The following is a 12,033-nucleotide window of genomic DNA, read 5'->3' as shown; positions in this document are numbered from 1 at the left end:
GCTGTGCATTAGCTTATACTTTATACTTTATTTTCAAATGTTATTCTTGTCTAGCTCTTCATAAGCCTCTAAGCCATTATCATTAAAATTAACTATGTCCTGAAAATGGAAGATGCCATCACTTCATTCCAAACATGTTTCCTTCTCAAACCTCTCAACCTGTTTCCCTAGCCTTTCTTCAGGGCTTTGCCCATTTACCACCATCTGTCCTTCCCTCTTATCTATAATAGTAACATCAGTCCTAAAATGCCACTGGCCATATAGTATACCAGGGATGAGCCTGAGGCCGGGGTAGGCTCACAGTACACCAGGCTGAGCCTGAAGCCAGGGGTAGGCTCACTTTTGCGCAGGGCAGCCACCTCACAGGGCACGTTGGGCACATCGCAGTATGCACCAGTCCATCCAGATGGACACAGACACCGGGACTCTGCCTTCTCCTGGATGCAAGTGCCTTGGTTTTTACATGGAGATCGGCTGCAAAGGCTCACCAAGGTCTGAAACAGAGACGAAGGTATATTTACATTAAAATTCAAATACAGGAAATGAAGAAAATAAGTTACACTGTCATTCTTCTACCAATTGGGATCATAAATGCACAACATCATACCTATAGCATGGTCTAATTTTTACTCAGGCTGACCTTGAACCATAATCTTCCTAATTTCCACCTCCTGAGTAGTTGAGATTACAGGCATGAGCCACTGTAAATAACTTAAAAGACATGTAGGTAATTTGGTTTTGAAAGTATTACAACACTGTAAAACATTATTATTATTATCATCCCTTTAGGATAATAAAGATTTGTCTTAAAGATTAACCTTGAAAGATTTGATTTTGATTGTTATGATTTAGATATGGCATCTCCCACAGACTCACATGTTAAGGGCCTCAGAGGGTGGTACTTTTTGGAAAATTCTAGACACTTTAGGGGGTGGGCTCTATCTTGTCCCTTGCCCCCTTCCCTCTTTGCTGCTTCCTGGCCACCATGAGGTGAGCAGCCTCTCTTCCCCATGTGCCCACTGTGATGGTCAGCCTCACCATGAAACCAGCCTACCATGACCGAAACCTCTGAAGCCACGAGCCAAATAAATCCTTCTTCCTTTCAAGCTGCTCATCTCAGAGCAACAAGAAGTTGCTTTTGATGGTTTCCAATGTGGAAGGGATACGTGCTTGCGTACCAAGCATATTTTTTCTCAGTCTCTTAAAATCATCTTATATCTGTACGTTCACACCATATTCCTGCTGGGATCACTAGTTTGGAATCTACCAGTTGTTAAGAAAGTGACTCAGGTTTATCTCAGGCACTGCCTCTCTGAGATCCACCATCTTCTCTTTGGGAAGGGGCTCATTCTGCCTGGAAGGAGAATTAGTGTAATACTAAGCTACTCTGGGGAACAGAGTGAATGGGCGAGATGAGAATTACCTGACAGTTTTTCCCAGTGTAGCCCAAGGGGCAGGTACAGCGGTAGGTACCCAGGCCATCAACACAGGTTCCCTCATTCAGGCACGGATGAGAGTTGCACTCATTGATCTCATGGAGGCAAAAGGGACCCGTGAAACCCACAGGGCACAAGCAGGAGAAGGAGCTGATTCCATCGATACATGTGCCGCCATTGAAACAGGAACTGGCAAGGAAAACAGACAAGCACCGTCATCATGTGATCAGGTTCTCTGACCTACCACTGCACAGTAAGTGCTCAGAAATCTAAGATGTTACAGAGGCAAATATCTCTGAGCCTCCAAACTCCTATGTCCAGAAAGTCTGTTTTTTTTTTCCCTCCAAATAGACTGGTATCAAAAGCCCTGGATGCTAACTTCCTTTCTATAACCAAAAGCTCAGAAGTATATTTAAAGGCAGAACTTACCAGGTACCACTGGCTCCTGCCTGTAATCCTACTCAAAAGGCTGAGATCTGAGGATTGCTGATCAAAGCCGCTCTAGGCAGGAAAGTCTGTGAGATTATTCTCTCCAATTAACCACTAAAAAAGCCAGTAATAGAGCTATGGCTCAAATGGTAGAGCACCAGCTTTGAGCAAAAAAGCTCAGGGACAGTCATGAATTTAATCCCCAGGACGGCACCAAAAAAGAAAAAAAAAGAGAAAAGAAAAAGGCAAATATATTCTATTGTCCTAAGGGAAGTTTTCCAGGCTTTACTCAGTCCTCTGGTTTTTCACATACCACATTTTAAAGTCAACTTACTTCATATAAAATGTGTTAAATAGTCTTTCACTGTATAATTATGACACAGAAAGGAAGTTTAAAAAAATATTGAGCCACAAGTGGTAGAGCACTTGCCTTGAGCTGAAGAGCTCAGGGACAGCACCCAGGCCCAGAGTTCAAGCCCCACAACCAAAAAAAAAATTAGCCAGGTACTGATGGCTCACAACTGTAACCCTAGCTACTTAAGAGGCTGAGATTTGAGGATCATGATTTAAAGTTAGCTGGGGCAGGAAAGTCCATTAAACCACCAAAAGCCATAAGTGGAACTGTGGTCAAGTGGGAGAGTATCAGTCTTGAGCAAAAAAGCTAAGAGACAGCATCTGAGTTCAATCACCAATAATGGCACACAAAATAACAAGAACAAAGAAAACAAACAAGAAACAATTGAAACTGCCCGGAAATTATTCAGAGTGCTAACAAATCTGCAAAGAAATAGGATTTTTAAAGGTCAATTCTCAACTAAAATGAACAAGAGAGTAGGGAGAGACCAGAAATGTGGCTCTTTCTGTTCTATAAGCAAGAAGTAAATGATGATCCATCCCAGGAAGCCTTCCTGCCTCTAACCTGCAGTCTTCTAACTATGTCTATGAGAACAGTGAGAGAGGGCTATGCGGCAGGACTCCAGTGGAGACCTCATCTCTGCTCCACAGTCTTAGCATTCACTGTGAAGCCTCCCATCCTCCCCTTCCCACCCCTGAGACGCAGGCATGTAAGGTGCAGGGCTCCTCACCTCTCTGTGCACTCATCGATGTTGTTCTCACAGTGCACACCATCAAACCCTGCCTGGCACTTGCAGGTGTAGCTGTTGACATAGTCAGAGCAGGTACCACCATTCTTGCAGGGTTCGCTCAGACACTCATTCATGTCTGCCTGGCACTTTTCCCCGGTGAAACCAGGAAGGCAGAGGCAGGAGAAGGTGTTCACTCCATCGACACAGGAGCCTCCATTCTGGCAAGGGTCTAAGCCAGGAGAAAAGAGTAGAGCTCAAAACAGCAGTACTGATTTGAATCTTAAACTCATACAAGTGAGTGAGTGACCTATGGGGTGCCGGTGGCTCACACCTGTAATCCTAGCTACTCAAGAGGCTGACAGCTGCTATTTGAAGCCAATCAGGGCAGGAAAGTCTGTGAGGTACTTATTCTCCAATTTGCAATAAAAAAGCCAGAAGTGAAGGTATGGGTCATGTGTAGAGTGACAACAATGAGAGAAAAAGTGCTGAGGCCTTGAGATCAAGCCTTAGTATCAGCACAAAAGACAAAAGCCAAAGCAAAATAAAATAAAGCAAGGATATTAGAGAGTTTAGTGACACATAAAATATATATTAACAGCAGAACAAAGATGAGGAGGATTATAAACCAAATATGCTGTTCATTATCATAGGTGATGGTTTTGGCTATCACATCGTATTTTATGACTATTCACTTAAGACATTTGCAGTTCTTTTAAAAAAATAGGTCAAAAAAAGGCTATAGAGCATTGCCTTCTCTTGGTCATGTTTAAAATGTTACCAAGTAATGCTTAATGGACTGTACTGCTTTGACTCCTAAAGAAAGCAGCTTCAAAAAGAAGATTTAAAATCACTAGTGTGAAGCAGATGTCAGTGAGCTAATGCTGTAATCCTAGCTACTTGGAAGGCTAAGATCTGAGGATCATGGTTTGAAGACAGTCTGGGCAGTAAACTCCATGGGACTCTTTATCTCCACAATTAATCACCAAAAAGCTGGATGTGAAGCTGTGGCTCAAATGGTAGAGTGCTAACTGTGAACAAAATTGCTCAGGGACAGTGCCCAGGCTCCAAGTTCAATCCTCAAGATTGGTACCAAAAAACAAACAAACAAACAAAAACCACGAGTGTGGCGAGAACCAGTGGCTCATATTTGTAATCTAGCTACTCAGTAGACTGAGATCTGAGGATGGAGATTTCCAGCCTAAGCAGGAAAGTCCATGGGACACTTGGACTCTTAGCTCTAATTACCAGCAAAAAAAAAAAAAAAAAAAAAGACTGAAGAGGAGGTATGGCTTAGTGAAATAAATTAAGGAATAATACCTATACCCTGAATTCAGGGCCTGGAATCAGCACACACATACACCTATTAGAAGCACTCCATATGACTGCTCTGCCAATGTCAGCGTGAGCAGCAGCCTCCACTAGTCAGCCCTCTCTCTAGCCATGAGTTTGCCTCTCCTCAGGGGCCTAGAGGCTGGCAGGCATACTCACTGGCAAGGCAGTCATCAATGTCCTCCTCGCAGTCCATCCCACTGAAGCCTGGTGGACACTCACACATGTAGCTGCCCTGGGTGTTGTGGCAGAGGCCTTGATTCATGCAAGGCTTGGACACACACTCGTCAATGTCAATGGTACACCGCTGACCTAGGAAGAAGAAAGCTGGTTCTCACAGACATCCAGGTATGCCAGGGTTGAGGTGAGGTGGGTATAGCTACTCCAAGGGCAGCTGGCTGGTCTGCTTCAGGAGTCCAAAGGAAGGCATCTATATGGCCTGGGGAGTTTTGCAAGGGGCTAGATAGAAAGCACATCAGGGTTTTAGAATCTGAGTTTTGGAGTCTTCCAGCCACTAGAGGGCACCACAGACACATAAAGAAGGAAGGTCTTCTGAGCCTTTCCAGTCAACAGCACCCAGGTAGAAAGTTCTTACAGGCAGGACAGGCCTTGGAAGCTCAAGTCCTTCCACGTGCGGCAGTGCAAAATGTGTGTTTATCCTTCTCCCCATGTTCTTACCTCGCCACCCAGGAGCACACAAGCAGGTATAACTCTCAAAATTTGATGCCTCTTTACAAATGGCAGCATTCTCACAAGGGTTTGGGGAACAGGGAGCCAACACAGTCTGACAGTTCTTGCCTGAAAAGCAAGTAACATCATTTGTGATTGGGAACCAGTCAAAGAAAGGACAATTTCCCCAGAGTGTAATCCCAGGAAGTACTCTGACGCCAACTGGAATAAGGAGTGACTGGTTTTAGACTCTAGAGACATTTCATCTTTTCAATCTTGGTCTGACATTGCTAACTTTTCATCTTTAGCAGGTTATTTCTCTTCTCTGGGCTTTCCTCATGAGCAAAGAGTAGCCAGGTATGGTGGTGCACATGTGTACTCTCATACTAGGGAGGCGGCTCAGGAATTTGAGGTCCAATATATAACAAGAGCTTGAGGGAAACAAGCAAAGGAGGAAGGAAGGCAGTGAGGAAGGAAGGGGGGAGAGAGAAAAAATGAACATTAGAATACCATGTACTCAGAGATGATTTTTGAGGACTAAATGAGAAAATGTTCAAGTCCTATGCTGCTAAGCATAGGGCCTGGTGCAGAGCATTAGGCCTCGGCTACTGCTGGTCTGTTCCAACTTCCACTGTGATGATCACAACTGGCTCAGGGATTTTAACATCTGCATAGATCTGATGAGATTGCCTATATCTCCACAGGGTACAGGAGCCCAGCCCCGAAGATGGCCATTCCCCCCAAAAGGCAGTAACTTCCTACATCTCAGGGACCTGCAAGGGTGAGGCAACTGGTGACTGAAAGCTCCAGGGCTCTGTCTCCTCATAGCAGTGTCTGCAGATAGACTGATGCCTGCCTACCAGTACAGCAAACAAATTTCAGAAGAATGTTTGTATTAAAATGATCATCAGGTTGTTTTTAAACTCAAGTCATGACTAACACAGCTTCAAAATTCATACTAAGATTTTTCATTCAGAAAGGAAAAAAAAGCACACATTTTCACCAAATACATCTAAGGGGCTGGGGCTGACCAAGGGAAGTGCTGCATGGTTCCTTTGTGCTGGGCACTGGGACAAACCACAGAGTGCAGTAGGGTACACAGCACTTACCTAGCAAGCTTAAAGTCCTAGGTTTAATCCCCAGCACCCAAAAAACAAACCCAGTAAACGGTAGTTTTATTACCAAAACTAGAATCAGCTAGGCCATCCAAATGACAAGCCAAACTATCAGCTATTCACCAACTTCGAGCCAAACAGATACTACTAATAAAAAAATTTGTTTGGTTGCCATAGCTCACACCTATAACCCTATTTTGGAGGCTGAGACCTAAATTGCAGTTCAAAGCCAGCCCAGTCAGGAAAGTCTGTGAGACTCTTAGCTCTGATCAACCAGCAATACAGTTCCAAAAGTATAGTTCTAGCCTTGAGCTCAAAAACTAAGGAACAGTGTCTAGGCCCTGAGTTCAAGCCCCAGTACTGGCACACACACACACAAACTCAATCACTAAACCTAGGTCTGGAGGGTAGCAGATCACTTGCCTAGTCTGCTAGGATTCCATTCCCAGCACTGAAAACCAAATGGAACACTGAAGTATAAGGGAAGTGTGTGTGTCTCCTGCTGTGATGCTTCTGAAAGACTGGAGTGGTCCTCACAGCAGGGCAGCTTGCCCTGCACACCACCCCACACAATGGAGTCTCTGACATGCAAGTGTTAACTCCCCCAGGGTTCTGCAACACTGGCAGCACCCACCTGTGTAGGGCAGCACACAGTGGCAAGTGTAGCCACTGATGTCATCAAAGCAGGTTCCTTGGTTGAGACAGGGGTTGGAGGCGCACTCATCAATATTCACCTGGCAGTTGTAGCCTACAGGCAGAAAGGGGGAAAGCCAGACACAGTGAAACCTTCTAGAATCCCTTCATGACCTCAATTGCTGACACTTCTCTACCTTTCCTCTGCGCGTGTGTGTGTGTGTGTGTGTGTGTGTGTGCGCGCGCGTACACACACACATATGCACACACTAGCACTGGAGCTTGATCTTAGGGCCTCCTATTCTCCCTTAGCTTCCTCACTCAAGGTTGGTGCTCTATCACTTGAGCTATACCTCTACTGCCTACTTTTTGCTAGTTAACTAGAGATAAAGAGGCTCTCGGATTTTTCTGCCTAGGCTGGCTTTGATCCAGATTCTCAGATCTCAGCCCTCTGAATAGCTAGGATTGTAAGTGTGAGCCACCAGCACCCCGCCCTATTCTCTTGGTGGTAAAATGACATGCCGTAGAAGCTGTACTCATTTCTTCAGGATGCTGGAACACCTCATTCCTTTTGGTCTCAAGATCCTGATATACAGTCAGTCAGTAAATGGTCCATTAGTCAAAAAGATGAAAGGAAGAACAGCCTGTTCTAATAGCCTGAAAGCCTGATCATCCAATTGCAAATAATTTCTCAATCAGGGACCAAGAAGATCAGAAGGTTGGAAAGCTCGTTGCTAGGCCTACTGTTAGGCCCTTTCAATAGGAAGTTTTCAGTCAGAAGAAGGGACAATGTTTTTAATACGTTATGAAAGCTTCTGATCTTTGCCCCTCTCACTTGTCTTCTCACGGTACTGTTCCTGATATCATAAAGCTGTTCCCTCATGATTCAAGGTACCCCATTTACTCCCACTAAAAAAATGGAGGGGGAGTAATAAAGCACTAGTAGAAATAAGATTCTACACAAATATTACACATCTCTGCATCTTAGATGAAGCCCACCACTGCACCTCAAAGCAGAGACCACTGATGGACAGTGGTGGCTCACACCTGTAATCCTAGCTACTCAGGAGGCTAAGGTCTACAGATTGAGGTTTGAAGCCTGGGGAGAAAAGTCCAAGAGTCTCAGGTCCAATTCACCAGCAAAAAAGCTAGGAGTGGAGTCTTTTTTTTTGCCTTGAGCGAAAAAGCTAGGTAAGATTAAAAAAAGCCTCAAGTTCAAGTCACAGAAGAAAGAATGTGACAATAGCAGAAATAACTGACAAGCTAAGAAATGGTTTTACCAAATTTCCCCTGATAGGCATCATTCTAGTAGGCCATGGGGAAAAAGTCTGCATCTAAGAATATCTCATGTGTCAAAGTACTTGCTGGGAGAGTTCTGTTGCATGGACAAAACACATGACTGATCACTAGTACTACCATCAGAATATCAGCAAACGCAGTATTTATCCTCTACTTCTATACTATTGAAATTAGTACAAAAATCACATCTAGGCCAACAAGTTCACAATGAGAAACCTACAGAAAGCTGTATAAGCAGAGTTTTAACTGTGATCTTAAATATTATTCCCTTAACAGCTTACTTTTCTGGCAGGCTGAAAGGAGAAGTTATATTTATGTTTTTATTCCCCAAGTATTAATACTACCTGCTCAGTATGTTTGCTGTATGAATGAATGACAAATAGAAATAAAAATGGACAAGTGAGCCAAGCAGTATGTAACAGCAAGACAACAGACATAAGATGCATTTTGGTTTTCACCTTTGAAGCCCTTTTTGCAAGTACACCTGTATCCATTCACCAGATTATCACACGTCCCTCCATTCTGGCATGGGTTAGAGAGACATTCGTTTCTGTCTACTTCACAGTTGGTGCCAACCCAGCCTGCATCACAGAGGCACTTGTACCTGAAAGAAGATAAAGAGTTTTTGCCATAGGAGGAATAACGCACAATTGAGTCATAGAGTCAATATACTGGAATTGGTGAAGAAATAAGGGAACAGAGAAGTCTTTAAGTGAGCTCATCTCATTTTTATTCTTTTATGGTCTACAATGGATGCATCAGGCACTTGGTAAGAATCATATGAGCTCATCTAGTGTGCTCAGTAAAGAGACTACAGGTTGCTTTCCTGGGTCACTGAGAAGCCAGTAAAACCAATTACAGTGCAATTTCATAGGTAAACAATGGTTTAATCAAATATACTGAGCCAATCCAAAGGGCAGAACTAACATGGATGAATCTATACAGTTTACTTTCTTACATACATTTAAAAAATAAAACAAAAAAACATAGGAAGTGGACCTCTGCTCAAAGTGGCAGAGCACTAGTTTAGAATGGAAAAGCTCAAGGACAGTGCCTAGACCTAGAGTTTAAGCCCCATGACTGAGGGTCCCCTCCCCCTCAAAAAATTAACATAAAAGAAACTTTAGGGTCCCTGGTTTCTTGTGCAAAATAGATAGCAGGAAATAGGTCAGAGATAGATTCTCTGTTTCACTGAAGAACTCCAAGGATCAGATGGCCACAAAAAATTCAGAAAGTATCAGATTTTCAAGCACTTTGGATTTTTGGAATAGACATGCTCAATTTGCATTCAAATAAAATGTCTCTAAGTGATTTAGTCAGACATTTATCTTTCATGAGGTTCCAAGAGAAAACTCACAGAAGAAATAGTATGTGACACAGTAAAAATAATAGTGACAAGAAATGGTTTTACCAAATTTCCCCTGCTAGGCATCATTCTAGAAGGCCATCTGAGCCATACTTTATTTTACCTGAAACACTACTTCAGAAAGCACCCGGGACATTGGGCAGGAAAAGAGAAAAGAACAAAGATATATACGGTCTCCAAAATGAGTGACATTAGTACTTAGCATGTGGTATCATGAGAAGAGGGCCACCTATGAGATCTGTCAGGAAAGGATGGATGGGGAGGGGTTGAGGGCTGCCATACACATTCTTCATTCTTTTACCTGATAGAAGTTTGGCAAAGGGCAATGCAAAATGCTGTTTTGTAACAAGGATATCAAGAGCATAAAACCATATAATGAGACCAAAGGTCACGCTGTGGTTCTGAAAATTACCAACACATCACCCAACTCTAATGAGAGGCAGTCAACCTGCCAAGGTTTCATCAGGGCCATGTCTCAAGTTGGCTGAACCAGTTCTACCCTAGAATATACACAGGTGGATCAAAGCTGTGCAGAGAGAAAATTAGGGCACACCATTCCTTAGAACTCAATCCCATAATAAGTACCAACACACTACTGCCAAAGGTGCATGACGCAGCTTGGCCTCCTCCCATGAAATCCCTATTAATTACATATAGGATAGAGGCAATATTCCTTATCTGACCACCTTGGTCCTCAGTCAGGAAAGGTAGGACAAAGTGGTCATCTGCAAGGCTTTGATGGCCATGATCAAAATGTTCAGTCAAGCCCTGGTTCCCAGCTGACATTTTCAGATGATCATCAGGACCAAAAATCTGAGGGGTTTGGCCCAGCTCAGCACAGCACTGTGATCCTTTGGCAGCTACTCACCCGCTGAGGCCCCCAGTACAGTTGCCATGGATGCAAGGGCTGCTCAAGCATTCGTTCACCCGGGAGTAGCAACTGGGGTGATGGGGTCCTTCTGGACACATGCAGCGGAAACCATTCACATCGTTGATGCAGGTTGCACCCTTGCGACAGGGATTGGAGGCACACTCATCGATGTCAATATTGCATCTTTGCCCTGGAGAGAAGGGAAGGGAGCAGTGCCACTCAAATCCCCTATTCTCAGGGAACATATGTGTTGACGCTCTTCCTCTGCAGGGCCTCTAAGTGCCCCAAATGTCAAGATCTAAGGAATGAGACACTTCAAAGTATTTCATGCCATGCATATAAGGGGCAAAGGACATTGACATCTGACCACAGTGAATGGAACACTGGTCAGTGTTGTGTTGATCTAATGTGTATTTCTACTTCCACTTTGGAAATGGGGAATTTTCACAAGGCATTTTTACTAAGAATGTCAAGTGCTAATGAGAAAGTTGCTCCTCCCAATGTTGTGAATTAACTCTAAAAAGCTTTCTGATACTGGGCACTGGTGGCTCATTAGCGGAGTAGCGAATCCTAGCTACTCAGGAGGCTGAGATATGAAGACTGGGGTTCAAAAGCCAGCCGAGGCAGGAAAGCCTAGGAGACACGTACCTCCAATAAACTTAAAAAAAAAAAAGCCAGAAGTGGTATTGTGGTTTAAGTGGTAGAGTGCTAGCCTTGAGCACAAAGAGGCTCAGGGACAGCCCTGAGTTCCAGCACCAGCACGTGTGTCTGCGTACACACACACACACACACACACACACACACACACACACACACACAAACACACACACACACACACACACACACACGAAAAAAAGAAAGAAAAAGCTTTCTGCTGTCTGCTCCAGACAGACTCATTCATTCATTTTATGCTGGTAGTGGATTTAAGACTCAGGGCCTTACGATCTTGCTTGGCTTTTTTGCTCAAGGCTGATAATTACCAATTGAGCCATATCTCTGCTTCTGGCTTTTTCATGGTTAACTGGAGATAAGAATCTCTTAGATTTGTCTGCCTAGGCTTGCTTTGAACCTCAATCCTCAAATCTCAGCCTCCTGAGTAGCTTGGATTTTGGGCATGAGACACGGGTGCCTGGCTCCAGATTCATTGTTTCCAGCTAGTCAGGCTCTATCTAATTAACTAAAAGGCTTATTAAGTCCATGGAATATTAACTGTGTTTTCACCTTATTTATTTTGGTGCCAGTCTTGGGGCTTAAACTCAGTGCCTGGGTGCTGTCTCTGAGCTTTTATGCTCAAGGCTAATGCTCTATCACCTAAGCCACAGATCCACTTTCAACCTTTTATTTGTTAATTAGTGATAAAGGTCTCCTGGGTTTTCCTGGATGGGCTGCCTTTGAACTGCGATCCTCAGACCTCAGCCTCCTGAGTAGCTAGGATTACAGGCATGAGCCATCAGCACCCACCTATGTTTTCATTTTTAAGAGTTACATTAGCCAATTAACTACCAGAAAACTGAAACTGGTACAGTAGCTCAAAGTGGAAGAGTGCTAGCCCTGAATGAAAATGCTCAAGGATAGCACCTGGGCCCTGTGTTCAAACTCCATGACTGACAAAAAGCAAACAAAAAAGGAAACAAGTTATGATCTGAGGATCAAAGCCAGTTCAGGAAAGAAAGTCCACTCTTATCTCCAATTAACCAGTAAAATAAAATTATAAGTAGAGGTGTGGCTCAAGTGGTAGAGTGTCAGCCTTAAGCGAAAAGTTAAGAGGACAGTACCCAGACAGTGAGTTAAGTCTCTTAAA

At 43.7% G+C, this 12,033-nt stretch overlaps 1 protein-coding gene across 1 annotated transcript in view; it reads right to left on the bottom strand.

Moving 5' to 3' along the window:
• Positions 1-12,033, bottom strand: part of Notch2 (notch receptor 2) — a 147,375-nt gene that overhangs the window by 19,659 nt on the left and 115,683 nt on the right. The window contains 8 exon segments of the mRNA XM_042675185.1: positions 341-494; positions 1,424-1,625; positions 2,951-3,179; positions 4,439-4,591; positions 4,958-5,077; positions 6,698-6,811; positions 8,454-8,599; positions 10,230-10,422. Of these exon segments, the coding sequence (XP_042531119.1) occupies positions 341-494; positions 1,424-1,625; positions 2,951-3,179; positions 4,439-4,591; positions 4,958-5,077; positions 6,698-6,811; positions 8,454-8,599; positions 10,230-10,422 (1,311 nt within the window).

Source organism: Dipodomys spectabilis, unplaced genomic scaffold (assembly GCF_019054845.1).
Source record: "Dipodomys spectabilis isolate Male_0828 unplaced genomic scaffold, ASM1905484v1 ptg000002l, whole genome shotgun sequence".
Classification (NCBI taxonomy): domain Eukaryota; kingdom Metazoa; phylum Chordata; class Mammalia; order Rodentia; family Heteromyidae; genus Dipodomys; species Dipodomys spectabilis.
This window is presented reverse-complemented; position numbering and strand designations above follow the sequence as displayed.